Below are 16,851 nucleotides of genomic sequence, written 5' to 3'. Positions count from 1 at the left end.
TGTTGTCTCTTATTTTAAAATGTTTATTTATTTTGAGAAGGAGAGAGTGAGAGTGGGGGAGGGGCAGAGAGGGAGGGAGAGTGAGAATCCCAAGCAGGCTCCATGCTGCCAGCGCAGAGCCCGATGTGGGGCTCGAACTCCTGAACCGTGAGATCATGCCCTGAGCTGAAATCAAGTTGGACACTTAAGCGACTGAGCCTCCCAGGTGCCCCAAGATGCTCTCTCTTTGATTGTCTGAAGCGAGTTCTTGCCATGAACTCATTCTTTCTTCAACAACCCCGGAGCTTGTTGGAAGCTCACATTTGAGATGTTGACAGCTGCTGCTTGTCTGCCGGTGGCCCCTCCGTAAAAAGTGAACATGTAGATTTTAGTCCCTGTCCTAACAATTTCCAACTAGGGCTGTATTTTCTTATGACACACCTTTAATGGTGTGCAGGAGGATCTGAAGCCCTTTTGAAAGCATAGATCCCGTCCTTTTATAAATACCCATGACCTAGCCAGGGATGCCCCCTCCCCTGGTTACCAGCGGCTTCCTGGGAAGTTTTCTGTCCTTCTTACATCTTCCCGCCTTTTAACTGTTCTTTCCGGAAAAAACAAACACACACCAATAGGAACTTCACTTAATGGCTGCTTGAGAGAGTGGAAAGATGGGCTGTGGGCAGGAGAGACCGAGGCAGAAAGGTTAGGTCTCCCTTCAACTTTCAGATTTAATCAGACTGTTAAATATGTTTTCATCACAAAGATGCCAGTTGTCAGTTGTTAAATACTTATCAAATGTTTCGCTCCTTTGAAAAATATTAAGAGTGTAGGCCAGAAAGAGAGAGGTTTGGTTTCCAAGCTAAAAAGAAACACAAAAGGTACTCAGTTCAAATACAAATGTAACTTCAGGTTTATATTTGAAACCTAGGAAATACATTTAATTTTTAAATGTGTTCAGATCAGCAGGTGTTGTAGGTGGTGATAAATGCTCCAGAAAATATAGCTGGGAAGGGAGAGAGGGAAAAGGTGTTGACTTGAAGGTGATGAGGAAACAGGTCTTGTAGATATTTAGGGGGAGAATCCATTTGGCAAAGGGAATGAATAGCCATGCAAAGGCCCTGGGGCAGAAGTTTTGCTGGTATGGTCCAGGATAAGAAGTGGATCAGTGTGACTGATGACAAGGGACATAGGGAGAGTAGTAGGTGAAGAGGGGGACATGACCAGGGACAGTGACCTGTAGAGTCCAGTCAGCCATTGTAAAGACTTCACGTCATATTTAACAGGCATGAAGTGGAACAGTCTTTGAAACGATATGTAGAGCATTTAAAAGCTTTTGACTGGAGTCATCTAATTCTGCCATTGTGTCTTTTTCTGCCTGCCACTCCTGAGTTTCCTTCTCAAAAGTAGCATGTAGACTGAGCAGCCCTGCAGGTGGGTTGAGGCACTGAGATGTGATGGGGGGAGGGGCACCGGCAGATGATGAACAAGATAAAAGCACCCGCCTATTGGCGGAATTGCATACTTGATTACACAGACATTTGTAAGGCACTTTGTAATCTCTAAAACGTTTCTAAATGTTATCGAGTCCTCAGAATCTCCTTTTGGGGGCGGGGGGGGTGGTTAAAGGAAACCCCTTATGTTTTAAAGGAAAAAACACCTGAGGGGGCTCCTGGGTGGCTCAGTCGGTTAAGCGTCCAAGTCTTTTTTTTTTTTTTTTTTTAACGTTTATTCATTTTTGAGAGACAGAACATGAGCGGAGGGAGGGGCAGAGAGAGGGAGACACAGAATCTGAAGCAGGCTGTAGGCTCCGAGCTGTCAGCACAGAGCCCGACGCGGGGCTCGAACTCATGAACCGTGAGATCATGACCTGAGCCGAAGTCAGACGCTCAACCAACTGAGCCACCCAGGCACCCCTAAGCGTCCAAGTCTTGGTTTTGGCTCGGGTCACGCTCTCACAGTTTCTTGGATTTGAGCCCCGCTGATGGCATGGAGACTGCTCAGGATTCTCTCTCTCCCTCTCTGTCTGCCCCTCTCCTGCTCGTGCTGCCCCCCCCCTCTCTCTCTCTCAAAAATAAATAAACAAACTTAAGAAGCAAACCAGCCTGAGGCTGGAGAGACTGTCTGGGCCTGGGGGGAGCTGTTGGCCTGGTAGGTTTGCTCCTGCCTGGTTCTGTGTCTTCCTCGTGAGGCCGCACCTTCTTTGGGGGGATAAAGGCCCTCAGCCTGGATGAGCCGTGGGTGCGTCTGGACCTGGGTCAGTGTGCACGCGGCCACTTACCCCCGAGTCCCGGTCCCTTGACAGGAAGGCGCTAATGGAGTGAGCCAGCAGCCAAGGCTTCCAGAACGTGAGAAAAGCTGGCGTGCCGCCCGCGTCCAGGGACCCTGCCTCCTTCGCTGTGTGTGTGAGAAGCGTGGCCGTCTGGCAGATGGCCTTGCGGGCAGTTCTCTGTAGCTGATGTGGTCTTAAGAACTTGGCACGGTGTTTGGGTCTGTCCTCAGGATTCAGGGTTAGTTTTACTTAGTTTTTCTGAAATAATGTGGGGGAAAAAAAAAGCATACATAAACTGGTCCATTTTACCAGGACCGGTGACCTCACCTAACTACCTGCTTACCTGTCCTGGCCGTCGTCGCTCCTGCTGCTCAGGGGTCCCTCCTGCCTTTTCCAGACCAGAGATGGAACATTTAGATTCTCCAAGCGCGTGTTCTAGAAAATACGCGTGTGCCCGTTGGCCTCCTTGATGTCTCTGTTTCCTAAGGTTACTCTAGAAGCTTGATGGGTGAGGCCTGGTGGCAGCCAGCAGGAGTGGGGGCAGCGGGTCTGGGGTGGGGAGAGTCCGGGCTCTCATCTGGACCTTCGTGGGGTCCGCCCTTGTCCGTGCAGCCCCGAAGGTTCCCACACCCCGACTCACCGGCGGTCCTGCGCTCCCCATGCACAGCGGGGTGAATGGACTCACCTTCTTCCTGTTCCCCTTTGCGTAGGTCGCTTGGAAGCCCCCCTCGTGTCGCCCCAGTACATCAAGTAGAAATTACAAAACAGCCTGTTGTTGTGTGAGGAAAATGGAGAAACTAAGAATTACTCTCTATGAGTTCCTATGTGCTGAGTGTCACAAAGTGACACAACCGGTAGCTGTTACCTGGTGGAAAGGATTCCCTGGATGGGACACCCTGCTGGTGGCCGCACACTGGAAGGGAGAGCACGGAGCCTGTGCTGTGCAGGGGTGGGGGGGAGGGGGTGATGCTGTGTGTGCAGCTTACGTCTGCTGTCGCCTTCTGTCCCGGTGGTTCCCAGAGAGGTGGTCGGGGAGGCCCGTCTCTTCTAAATCCATTCTTTTTTAAAAGTTTGTTTTTAAAATCTATTTATTTTTGAGAGACAGAGCATGAGCAGGGAGGGGCGAGAGAGACACACACACACAGAGTCGGAAGCAGGCTCCAGGCTCTGATTTGTCAGCACAGAGCCTGACACAGGGCTCGAACCCACAAACCTGTAAGATCGTGACCTGAGCTGAAGCCGGACGCTTCACAGACTGAGCCCCCCAGGCGCCCCTCTTTTAAAGCCATTCTTAAAAGCCCTAGAAGATTCTGCCCGGGAAATGTGACGGGCCGGTCAGGCTGACAGTGCAGCCTTCTTTGAGTGCCACGAGTGATGTCTTCATACCGATTTGACTGTTTCCCCCTCCCGGGCATCAGCAGCTGGGGAAGCTTGTCTTTCTGTGGTTGGATATTTTGCCCCTTCGTGCTTTCTTCTCTCGGGAGACAGGGAAGGGTGACGCACATGTGTGATCACATGTGTCTCAGTGGTGTCTCCCTGGGCCTCCAGGAGGGGTGGGGGGGCCAAGGTGTCCAACCCGCCTGCTCTGTCCAATCTCCCAGGAGGCCTTGGGAAATCCCAGGCTGGGAGCCTGACCCAGGCATCCTGGGGTCCAGAGCCGCTGGTGCGTGAGGTCCCCCCCAGCACTTGAGCCTTTGAAATGTCTGCCAGGTGCTGCCGCCAAGTTCCGCCAAGGCCGCTGAGGGGAGTCGGCAGCCTTACTCTGTTGAGACTCCAGTCGTGAGTGACCGGGAGACCCCTTGTCGTTCTGGCTGGAAAAGCGCCTGTAGGTGTTTGTCCTGCCCCGGGTGCTGTCTGGTTGTGAAGTGGGGGCTGGGGGGGCGGTTGAGGCGGGAGCAGCGCCCTGCTGTCTTACTCGGTTTTCTTTTCCAGCCGCTGAACTTTATAAAGACGGTTTGTAGCTCAGCACTTCGCGTTTGTCGTTACTGGAAGGTTAACCAATAGCATTGCACTTGGATGTGGATCTTAACTCGGGGGCAAGGGAGTTTGCACGTTGCTCCGTAGGCAGGTGCACTTGCGTGCGTGAGGCCGCGAGAACGGAACCCATCCCAGCTGGCTGGTGGCATCGTGCTTGCGGGCACATTCGGCGCAGAGGGGCATTTGTGCCCTCATGACGGGGCAGCTGTCTGCACCGGGCGCACGCGGCCCCTGCCTGGGCGTCCCGTCCCGCCGGCAGGACGTGAAGAAAGCAGCCAGGCCAGGCGTGCTGTGCCGCGTTTGGGAGCTATTAGCTTTAAATGGCCCGGAGTTACCCCCGGAAAAACAATTCTGCTTCTGTTCCGCTTCTGTCCAATTAAAACGAGCTGATTCATTTCATTCCGGGAGCTGTTTGCCGTTGTGTTTGTGCCTTCATCGGTTGTTTATTTGCTGCTTCAAGTCGCACTTGCTCGTGACGTCATTCGCGGGTATAGTTTTGAATGAAGAAAGGGCCGCGATGGCAGGCGCGCTGGGCGATGCCACAGCCATGGCCACGCACGTTAGCCCGGGGAGGGGGCGGGAGGAGTCAGACTTCCTCTGGCAGCGAAGGGCCGCCCGGGCTCATTAAGATGAAGTCTTTGTAGTTCAAAACGAAACATGTGGCTACGTGTATACATCATTTAAAGGAGCTGGAAGAAAGTGGGGGGGGGGGGGGACCCAGCTGCCTGGGGGAGAGCGGTGCAGGAAGCAGGTGTCCCTGTGCATGAGAAAAGTCCCGTGTGTCTCTAGAAGGTGTTCCACTTCCTGGTTTATAACTCCCGTACATAGAGCCTCCTTGGGTGGTTTCACGGTGGCCCAGGGAGCAACGCCAGGCGAGGCGAATGACATGCCCATTTCTGGAAGGAACAGATAGGTAAATGTTGGCTCCTGGGCCCCAGGACCCCTACTCCTGCGGGGCGGGCCAGTGACCGTCCGCACCCACATCGCAGTGAGCCCTTGGAATGGCGTTTGGCTTAAGGCACAGGGACCGCTTGACCTGAGTCATTCCTGAGCTCCCAGGATGCCTTCGAGATGAGTGACCGTGGCGGGAAGTTGCTGGGGGCAGGCAGGGTGCGACCCCCAGCCTTGGCTTTGCCGGCTGCCCCTTCTCACAAGGGCTGTTCAGTGAGATCGATTCTGACCCCCCAGTGGACAACGTGGACATCCTGTATGATGTGGACGTTCTAGACGGGGAGGGGGTGGCCTGTAGTTCAGGAGCAGGGACTGGTCAGGCCACCAAGCGCTTATGCACAGTGGACACTCTACCTGAAAAGGAGGTGGCTGGGCAGGGGTGGGGAGGGGGGGGACATGGTGGGTTCCAGAATTTCCCCCTGTTCTCTTTAAACATTTTTTTCTTGTGATGAAAGACAAGCACTTTATTGATTATTACGCTCTATTTTTAACACATTTCCAAATTATTGTATGTTAAATGTGAAAAACAGAGTATATTTTAGAATTCTGAAGGCGTACCGTTTTAACTATACTCACGGGTCTGTTTCCTATTCAGTGATATTATAGTGGGATTTGAGCTGTATTTGGCTTAATTTCAGACTTCCAGAAAATGCCTATTTTGATTTCAATAATAAAAACAAAGGAACGAAGTCATAAAACTAAAATAACCCCAGTAGCAAGTCTTAAATATTTAGATATTTAAAAGAAAGAAAGGTGCATTCGAAGTGGTCTGTAACAATAGGGTTTTGGGAGGTGGATATATTTTGAATAAATTCTTATACATTCCTTAATTCTGCAGAAAAAACACAATATTTAGGTTTGAGAACATCAGATATAAACAATATAACATTGTTATAGGATACGTAAAATACGTATTTTTTACATCAGTGTAAACTCCTAAGCGTAATAACGCATGAAATCCGAGGAACGAATCGCACTGCTTGTAGGATATTTGCAATTTTACTGCACGTCCTATCGCCTGGCTCAAGTATCCGTACTGTTTCTCGGTGCAGAAACATAACACTTACATTCACGTTCGTAAGCGACCCGAGAAAGAGAAAAGGGTTATTTGGACCCCTCTTGGATTTCAGGTCCAGTATATTATAACTTCACCTCTGTTAATGTTGAAAGAGTCGTGCCACAGGATGTAGTAATAATCATACGTGCTTAGTACTTTTGCGTTCCGTATGAAACACCGAGTAAAAGAGCCGTAGGTGAGGGAAATTACTCCCCAAAGGGTGCTGGCTTCCTAAATGATTTGATGGCTTCCTTCCTCGTTTTCAGTAGGGCCTGTAACAGGAGAGCATGGTTTTCAGCAGACAGCGTTGCATTTCTAAAGGATGCAAGTTCACAGATAATCTTCCTGGGGACTCGATGAGTCTCCGGGTGTAACCCACAGGTGTTGATAGATGGATGGCCCTGTCTTGACCACTTCAACCTTCTTCCTTCTCCTGGGTGCCTTCCCCATGCTGGGGGTGGCGGGGGGGGGGGGGGGGGGGGGAGGTTGCTGCCCAACCACAGGCCTCTGCTATTGAAATGCAGAAGCGTCATATGCAAGTGAATGAGCCTGGGTGCCAATAAAACTTTATTTACAGAAACAGGCAACAGGTCGGATTTGGCCCTACCTTGTTGACCTCTGGCTTAGAACCCACTTTGTTGTGAGGTGAGAAGGGTTTTCTTTTCACTTGGGCCTCAGACAGTTCTAAAGTTGCCTCCTCCTTTAGAAGATTTTTTTTTTTTTTAAGCGTTTCTGTCTGTGTGAGACATGGCATCAACCACATGGGTTTTTATTTCAACTTAATTCATCAAAGCTTTAGAAAGGCTCTAACAAGCATCGTGCCAGATGCTGGGGACGGGCAGGTTTCGAGTCCTCAGCTCACTGGGGAGACAGGTGCATATGGCAGTGAGCCATTGCCTGTGTGGTATTTTGTGTCACTGGGGAGTTTTGTAATGAGTTAATGGCGGTAAAGTGTAAACTCCTGGGGCCCAAGTGAAAGTCAGAGACCTCCTGTCCCCCTTCCCAGCCCCACCCCTCTCTTGTTACTTGTAGAAATGGACAGCGATGGCCCTAGTGGAGGGGTGCGTGCAGAGCCCTGGGGGACGGGCTGTCCTTTGCTGCTGACCTGTCACTGATGCTCCCTCACCTGGTTTCTACCTGGGAGGGTCCAACATTTCATAACTTAAGAGCAGGGTCCCCCAGCAATGCAGGGGGCGCTTTTGTCCTTCGGGGGTCTGGGCTGAAGAATAATCAGTAATATTTCTCCTATGCTGTTGGACGTTGCTGCTACAGGGATGATGGAAAACTCTCACCATAGAAGCATAGCTTGTGGGATGGGCGCGTCCGGCTTTTTAATAACAAGCACAGAAAAGAAAGGAAGGCTGGAGGGTCGGGTGGAGGTCTGCTGAGGCCAGGCATCAGAGAATTCACGCAGGCCCCCGTGGGAGGCTTGGCTCAGTGGAGGGAAGGTTCAGTGCAGTAGCTCACAGGCCAGGACACCCGACGGCTCTGATGTTCGGTGATTAAGACAAGGACTTTCGTGAAGGATTAAACAGGAGCTGAAGGAGGACAGCTACCTTTTATGAACCCCAGCCCCATACCAGGACTCGACCTTTTCCCTCTGACCCCCTGCCCTCTTCCCCCACCCCCTCCCATCTCCTGCTGCGTCATTGCCATCAAATTGCAACTTGGTGCTGGGAAATTTCTTCAACAGCGAGCACTCAGGATGAAATGACTTCACTTGTCAGAGGAAAGGGTGATCTCAGGGCGCCTGGGTGACTCAGTCAGTTGAGTGTCCGACTTGATTTTGGCTCAGGTCGTGATCCCAGGGTCGTGGGATCGGGCTCTGAGTCAGGCCCTGCACTGAGTGTGGAGCCTGCATGGGATTCTCTCTCTCTCCCCCTTTCCCTCTCTCTCCTCTCTCTCTCTCAACCCCTTCCCCACTCACTCACTCTCTCAAAAAAAAAAAAAATTAGAAAGTGGGATTTTTACGTCTTTCACAAGGAGAGTCGGTAAAGTAATTTACTGCCGGGAACTTCTTCCCTGTCTCTTAAGTTATTTATTTATTTTTTTCCTATTTAAATGAAAAGTTCGAGTAACCGTTTTTCTTAGAATCTCTGGCTTGTTGGTTATCACACTTAACCTTATTACTTTTTTTTTTTTGGGTGTATTCATGAGTGTTTTGCTTTTAGTCAAGTAAGGAGATACTGAATTATCAGGTTTATTTTTCTAGGAATTTCTCACATAACTGAAAAGTTTATTTTCTCTAGTAATCCTATGTTTAACATAAAAGGTTTAAGTGGGCCACAGGGTGACGTGTCTGGGCTCGCCGCGGGTCTCTTTCTTCCTAAGCGTAGTTTCCACTAGAAATAGAAATTTCGATTTGAGAAGCATGTTGTTTTATTTGTCATGCGGCTCAGTACCCGCAGCACCCCTAACTCCCATGTGCCTGAAAATGTTATGTCGTTTTTACCTGCTAAGTACAGATGTGCTTTCTTTGGTCGGGGGACTGGTCACCAGTGGAGGGAGGAGGCTGTTCTGTGCAGCTGTGCTGGGAGCACCCTTCCCCCCCCCCCCAACACACACCACAGAGTCTGCAAAGTCCTGGGGCTTGCATGGAGCCCCGAGTGAGGCCTTGTGGGGCCTTACGCAGATTTCCACATACGGCCCTCCCTGGGGCTCCACGTGGAATCTGGGGGGGCACCCCACGAGGCTCTCTGCAGAGAGAGAACCAGGGGTCTCTGTGGACAGCATTGTGCCCTGAATTCTGGCCACTCAAATATTGACCATAAAGCCAAGCACATCCAAACCCACATATTCATGAGAAATCAGAACGAGGAAGCAATGGGTCAGAACGTGTATCTAAAACGTTGCTTGAATTTATTTGCCCTGCTGCCGATTGCCCCGATTTGTCTCTAAAACATTCTAGACCTGATGCTCGCTGTCCTTTCCACGAATGTGTTTGTAATCACGGAGCCCAACTCACCAGTGGCATGACGGGACCGTGTTCCAACATCTGTGCTGTCCGTGGCAAAGATGCTCTGCGACTTGTTTAGTGATGTACTATTTAGTGATTTGTTTTCTATGTCTTTCCCTTTTTTTTTTCCGTAAAGTAGCCCAGATTGAATTGAAGGTGGGGCCTTTAATGAGGGTGCTTTGCTCATTTGCATTCCGATGCTCTTTTAAATGGAAGAGAACAGGCAGGGAGCCGCCGGCCCCCCCCCACCCCCCCATCCTCAGGAGTGGTGGTAACCAGTACATGGAACTGTGTCCTTCCTGTGAACATCATTTGTCATGTGTGATAGAGCAAAAACAAGATGGAGAAGACGTGGCCAGTGTGGCATGTCATATGGAATGAGTGTGAGAGTATTTTTCCCTTAAATCAACGACTTAAAAACATTTTTTTTAATGTTTATTTTTTTAGGCGGGGGAGGGGCAGAGAGAGGGAGACACAGAATCCCCGGCAGGCTCCAGGCTCCGAGCTGTCAGCACAGAGCCTGACGTGGGGCTCAAACTCACAAACTGTGAGATCGTGACCTGAGCCAAAGGTCACTTAACCGACCGATTCATCCAAACATCCCTCACTAGTATTTTTTTAATGTTTAGTTATTTTTGAGAGAGAGAGAGAGAGAGCGAGCACGAGTGGGGGAAGGGCAGGGAGAGAGGGAGACACAGAATCCGAAGCAGGCTCCAGGCTCTGAGCTGTCAGCACCGAGCCTGACGTGGGGTTTGAACTCACGAACCGTGAGATCATGACCTGAGCCGAAGTCGGACACTTAACCGACTGAGCCACCCAGGTGCCCCGAAATCAACTACTTTAGATCAATGCTGCTGTGAGTGGGTTTCTTTACAAAGTAGTGTCTAAGCTATAGAATAGCACAGCGTGTGATCATATGACAAATTCAGTGAAGGCCAATAAGTTTAGGCTCTCTTTAGATGCGTTACCTCCGGAATCCGGCATCCGGGTACGTTGATAACGCCTGCACAAGCAACACGTGGGTCCTCATGTGTTTTGTTTTGTTTTGCTGCTACACTTGACACATTCAAGGAATATCTCCCATTTTCACAAATGTTCAGGGTGGATTGATTGTACAATTAATAATTTGTACTTTGCTTCTACTAGAATTAACGCAGATCATATGGTATGTGAAATTTTGCTGGAATCACCATTAGGAAGCATAAATATTTAAAAGCGAGGATGTCAGGGGGCACCTGCGGGGCTCAGTTGGTTAAGCATCTGACTCTTTGATTTCTGCTCAGGTTGTGATCTCACAGTTCCTGGGATCGAGTCCCACTTCCAGCTCTGTGCTGACAGCACAGAGCCTGCTTGGAATTCTCTCTCTACCCTTCTCCCATTTGAACTCTCTCTCAAAATAAACAAACAGTTAACATAGAGTAAAAGTCAGTAAACAAATGGAAAGGCAAGTGTGCTTGGCTCTCGGGCTCTAGCTCCTGCTTCCCCTTCCTCCAGGGCTGGGGTTGGGGGAGCAGGGTGGAGGGGGTGGGAGGGTTCTGGCTGGGGCTGGGGGAGCAAGGTGGGGGGGGGCAGGTTCCAGCCCTTCCTCTGGGGCTAGGGGAAGCAGGGCAGAGAGAGGGGGTTCCAGTCCTTTCTCTGGGGCTAGGGGAGCAGGGTGGAAAGAGGGGGTTCCAGCCCTTCCTCTGGGCCTGGGGGAGCAGGGTGGAGAAAGAGGGGGTTCCAGCCCTTCCTCTGGGGCTGGGAGAGCAGGGCGGGGGTGGGGGGTGGGGTTTCCAGGTGGCCTGCTGGCCTGGGCTCCATGTCTGGAGCTTGCTGCCTGTGGACCCTGCAAGCCCCAGCCTCCTTCCAAGGCGACCTTCAGGTGGCCACCTGTTCCTTTGACTGCTTCCCTCCTGAGACCGTGGTTCGGGACCCCCGCTAGCTGTGGGCAGCAGCCTCACGTTGGGAGGGTGTCTCGGGTCTCAGTTGAGGCAGAGGGCTTCTGCCCAGGCCTTCTTTCCATAACAAATTAAAACTTACAATTAGATTTCTCAAACCGATCCCCTTTTTCCTGTGTGTGTTCTTGGTGGCACTTGCCCCTGGTCCATTTTGTCCGTATCCTTTTCCTCAGCAAGCCATGGGCCTTGTGACCTGATTGGGGGTGTCCCCAGCCTGCTCTCCGCTTCCCTTCCTTCTCCTGCATCCGAACAAGGATGCTAGATGAAACCAAGCTGTTTTGTTGGGCACGAGGCCTCCGCCGGCTCCTGGGACTGCAGCGGGTGGTGGGGGACCCAGGCACGAAGGTGGTAAACCGAGGGGTGGGTGTTTGGAGCGATGCTGGGTGGCCGCGTGGACCCGGGGTCCTCAGCCGTGGGGCCCTCAGTCTCAGCCCTCCTGCTACCACGCCGGGGTGTGTGTGCACATGTTTGCTCTCGTGCACATCTGTGTGCATAAACGTGCTTGGAGCTCTGCGTACTTCATGCCGACCTCGGTCTCTGTGCTGGTGGCTGGTGTCTCTCCTCTTCCTGCAGTTCCCGCATCCTTCCCATGGCCAACAGCAGGTACCTGTCGCTGTGATGGTGTGTGTGTGCGCTCAGGGTCACCTCTGCAGTCGTCAGGGGCTCTCCCAGCCCACGTGTGGGATCACAGTGGGCAGCCCAGGGCCTCAGTGTCCGAGGGAATCGTGTTCCTTGCCACCCCCACCCCGCCTGGCATGCCCCGAGCTCTCTCCCTGCCGGTGACCGCGGCCTGGCCACCCTTCGGCGCCAGGCACGAAAGCTGCTTCCTCTCCCTGCCCCGGGGGGTCAGAGGCCCATGGGGGCTCCCCTCCACCCATCAGCACCCGGGGGCCTCGGGAGGCCCCGGCCCCGGAGAAATCGCCGTGCGCCCAAACGCGCGAGCCAGGATCGCCCTGCCTGTATCCAAACTTGCCCGCGACGCTCAAGCATAGAAGTGAGGTTTTGATACTTGCACGTCACAAAGAGACAGTTACCTGTTCATCCCGATTCGGGTGCACGGCGATCTCGTGGTAGTTGTTTCATGACGCGAAGCGTCTTTACGCACGGGGTAAGCTCGGCGGTGGCCCCACAAGCCTGCTGGTCGCAGTGGAAGGTACATTTCTCAGTAACTGTCACCCGCATTTCTAGGACTGCGCTGAAGTCTGGGAAAGTGAGGAATTTACTGGCTTAGCCGTTTTCAAGATAATGGATATAGGGCTAACAGGAGGGGATTCAGCCGCGTTTAACTAATCATTAGTGTAAAAAAATAAATAAACCGTGTTCGGTCAGCAGATCGACTGCATCTTGGCCATGTGCTGTGGGGTGGCTGGGGGTCCGCCTGGCACTCGGCCTTGGCGACAAAACGCATACTCATTTGGGGAGACGTAAGTCCGGGGTGGATTGTAGCAAACAGCCGCTCTTTAAGGGACTCAAGCAGCTGGGTGTGGGTTCTCACGCGGTCTCTCACAGGGACAAGGACGAAATAGCCAGCTACAGGGCGCATCTTTCCCCAGGACAGAGTTTGGCCCCTGTTTCCACTTTAGGGAAGAGTTTACCTGTTTTTTAAAGGCCATAGGGCTTTGTGAAAATAGTAAAATATGGTAGCACTGCCCCAAAAGATCACATTGTAGGGCATGTTTAAAAACACGGTCATGAAAAAGATACGTGGACATTGGGCATTGAATGTTGGCAGTTGACAGTGGCCTGTGTGTCCAGGCCTTTGTTTTTTGGCTGCACTCAGGACACGACTCTGGGAGCTGGTTCCAGGCCTCCAGGGCTCACTCCTGGCTACAGGGTGCGCTAGGAGTTTCCTCTTGCTGGGATCAGCCCTCTGCACTCAAGGTGAACAGAGAAGAATTAGAGCCCCCCAAAAGTAAACTGAGAGTCTGGGAGGGGCTGTAATGATTTTAGAGCAGCGCTCCAAGTGCAAGTGGGTTAGTACAACCTCAGGGCAGGGTGTGGCCAGCAGGGCCTGTGGGTGACCCTGGGGGTGGTGCACAGGGCCACTTGGCATTTTGATCAAAAACCCAAGAAGCCTTGGGGCGTCTGGGTGACTCAGTGGGTTAAGTGTTTGACTCCTGCTTTCAGCTCAGGTCATGATCTCACGATTCATGGGTTTGAGCCCTGTGTCTGACTCTGTGCTGACAGCTCAGAGCCTAGAGCCTGCTTGGGATTCTCTCTCTCTCTCTCTCTCTCTCTCTCTCTCTCAATCTCTCTGTCCCTCCCCTGCTCATTCTCTCTCTCTCTTTCTCTCCCTCTGTCTCAAAATAAATAATCTTAAAAAAGCAACTAAGAAGCTTAAGAAGACAATTTGCTATGAAATGTCAAAGTCTCCCAAGTTGGTCATTTTCTTAAAGAGGAACATGTTAAGTAAGAATATGCTGGAAATGATAGAAATGGGGAACAGGTTACAGAAGCTTGATCCTCGGGCCTGGAAGGGAGTGCGGCGCAGTTAGAACTGTTGGCGGGTCCTAACACCCTGTCGCCCACGGGGCTCCTGGGAGCACATGGCGTAACCTGGACCCGGCCGCCTGGCCAGGAGGGTTTGCGGTCAGGGTGTCTCTGCAGGAGCTCGTGCGGCGTGGTCGTTTCCGGGACAGGCGATCCTGTGCCAGGGTCCCCCGATGCGGAGTTCAGCTCCCTTTGTCTCCCCAAGGGCAAGGGCGAGGGGGCCCCCCTGCCTCCGCCTCCCACTCGGCCCAGGGCCTCACGAAAGCACACTCACAGTCACCCTAACCTGGCTGTTCCCCTTCCTTGGACACTTGGTGGGGGGGCAGGGGTGGGGGGGTTCCCCCTCCAAGTTGTTTCTGGAAAACGAAGTTGTGTTTGCCAGAGACACGGGCGGTGAAGGCGGCTTGAGAGGGACCTTTTCTCTAACTGGGGATTGCACTGTGCCCTCGACAGTCACCGCTGACTCTTTTCCTTTCTTTTCCAGAGTGAGGATCTGTCTGGCTTTATCACCGTGACGTCACGCATCAGAGAATGACTTTCGAAGAAGATGCTCACTGTTTTGTTTTTGTTTTTGTTTTTGTTTTTTTTAAATCTGAAGCTGCTTACAAATTTTCTTTTGGATCTGAGCAATGACTACATTTTGGAACATCTACGACTGTATTAGACTCTGAACCCCCCAGGCGAGGACACCTGCCTCTCCCCCTGGTTCCCACAGGGGGCATTCGTCATTCTGCTGCTCGTGCTGTGTTTCGTTTGTTTTTTTAACAAAATTCGCCGAAGAAGGTATTCTCAAGAAAATCGGATGTTTCCATTGGCCCTTTAAATTGTGGCCGGTGTCTTAATTTCTTCTCACTTTCGTTTTGGCAAAGCAGATCTATCCCTCAGCATGCTGGGAGATGCTACCGACACCCATGGAAGTGGGGCAATCTGGTATTTACTGGCATGCACTCAAAACTACCACAGTCCTACCTCAGTTCCAGGTGAAGCCGGATTTGTGTGGCCGGGGGCCGGCAGGACCTCCTGTACATAGATGTCTGCTGAGTGTCTCGAGTGCGGCCTTCAGCCTTATTTAACTGGTCCCAGGAAACAGCGGCTCTGTGGATCCAGTCCAGGTACCTGCGTGTTTACTCAGCCAGAGCCCAGCGTGGGACTGACACTTCTCAACGGAAATGCAATTTGGGATTGGACTTTGAAGATGGATTCATAAATAATAATAATAATAATTATATGTAACTGAAGCAACCTACTTTTGAAAATCATCAACTGTATTGGGTAGCGGGGGGGTGGGGAGGGGTTTGGGGAGGGGGTGAATATATCTTTTTACCTTTAACAGACTTGTTTAATCTTCTCTGCGTAGACGTTTATGTAGGTACATCAGATTGCAAAAGCCTTTGATCCTATTTATAAGCTCAAATGTCTCTGCTACCCTGACTCTCGAGCCTGCGTTTCCTTAACCAAAAATTCACGTAGGCATGCTAGCGATTCACGGGTGGTCGCGGCTTTGGCAGATTTTACAAAAATGTGTTATCTTTACTCCACGCTACCGTGTTGGCCAACGAGGCTGCCCTGAGCAACGACACAAAAAAAAAAAAAAAAAGAAAAAAAAAGAAAAAAAAATTAAAAAACGAAAGGGAAGGAAAGAAATTGATAAAAGAGGTATTCCGGCCCCTGTGTCATTAAGGGAAGAAGAAAGAAAAGACGACAGAGAACGTCACGTTACATGTGACTAGTCGAGAAAACTTCCTGATGAGACTACCCTCATTTTATATTTTCAGTGTTCTGAAAAGATCGGTGTTGCGGTAATGATTGCAGGGGTCATCCAAAACTGTTAACCTTGACCGGCAGAATGTCCCGTCGTCTTGCTGCCCCACGTGACAGAGGGCTATAGACTTTCCTCCGCGGGCATGTCCGTGTCCGTGCTCCCCGTCTGCTCGGATGGTCCCGGAGAGGCTACACTAATTCATTGGAGATGTGAGCTTTTTTTTTTTTTTTCTTTTTGGAGAAAAATATATATAAATATATAGATATATATCACTATAGAATAATGCATTAATAAAATGAGGCTTTTTTAGAGGAAGACCAAAAAATTCAATGTCTTAAAAATATATTTAATGGCAATGCAAAAGTCTTCCTGCTTCCGTGCTGAACTTTTAGAACAGAGGATTGTATTGCAAGACAAAGTTGAATGTAAAGTGACCCCCCGAACATTTTTAAAGTTTTACTTTTCTAAAATTACACATCACAACAGTGTATAGACCATACGATGTTAGTTTGAAGGTCGATTTCAGTGTATAATACAGATACTTTATTAAAATGTATAAAAACGCCCCAAAGTTTGGATTTCGTTTTGGGACTCGGGATCGATGGGTGGTATTTGCTATGTAACCCGCCCCCCTCCACCCCACCCCCTCCCCCGGGTACAGTGGGACTGACTCTGGACCCTGCTGGATACAGTGTATGATGTGTATTTAAGTAGTCCTCTATACTTAGAGTAGTCACGCCTCTATACAAATGGTTCACGTTCAGACTGCCGCTTACAACAAGCAAAATAAAAAGTTGATAATATACTAAATTTTCCTCCATCCTGTACATTTCAAAAAGAAAAAAAGGCATATGCAATATTTACACTTTTAATTTAGTTTACAGAATGGAACCAAAATGTATAAATGTTATGTTTGCTAAAACTTCGCAATGTATATTGGGTCTTTGTACATTTTGCCTGACTTACCTTAAATTTAAAATATTTTTTGCTATATAAACTTTAACAGTTATTAAACAGTGTTTTCTTTTTGGGTACGTATTGTTTCTGGATATCAAGATGTTAAATATATTTCTTGCTATTGTGATATGACAAAAGACTTAACCTTGGTCTGTCTTCCATCGTACACGCTGTATATAAGGGTCGATGTGACGTTGCTGGAGACAGCAATAAATGGAATTAGAATAGTGCACTGTATTTAGTCTGTCTTGATCATGGATGCTCTCCTTAACAGCCATATGCAATAAAATAAAATACGTTATTTATGAAACGGATAAGGCCTCGAGGAGGTTTTTTTCCCGCGTGAGGATTCTGAGTTCAACATAAAGCCACTCACCTCCTGGTGTTTCAGAGTAAAAACATGAAGCTCTTGAGATACTTGGACGCCTCCTCTCATTTAAATATTTTCATTCTGGCAAGCTGAGAATATTCCCCAAGTCACAGAATTAATGAAAAGTAAGCGTACGAAGGAAACAT

General features: G+C 50.2%; 1 protein-coding gene across 1 annotated transcript in view; it reads left to right on the top strand.

Moving 5' to 3' along the window:
• IRS2 (insulin receptor substrate 2) overlaps positions 1–16,645 on the top strand; it is a 31,759-nt gene extending 15,114 nt beyond the window's left edge. Inside the window, 1 exon segment of the mRNA XM_047081756.1 lies at positions 14,101–16,645. Coding sequence (XP_046937712.1) covers positions 14,101–14,105 — 5 coding nt within the window. The 3' untranslated portion in view covers positions 14,106–16,645.
• Positions 16,646–16,851: the final 206 nt, after the last annotated feature.

This window comes from Lynx rufus, unplaced genomic scaffold (genome assembly GCF_022079265.1).
Source record: "Lynx rufus isolate CCGP_SWC_20201006 ecotype Redwood Valley unplaced genomic scaffold, mLynRuf1.p SCAF_1, whole genome shotgun sequence".
Taxonomy (NCBI): Eukaryota; Metazoa; Chordata; class Mammalia; order Carnivora; family Felidae; genus Lynx; species Lynx rufus.
Note: the sequence above shows the minus strand (reverse complement) of the source record. Positions and strands in the feature narration are given on the sequence as shown.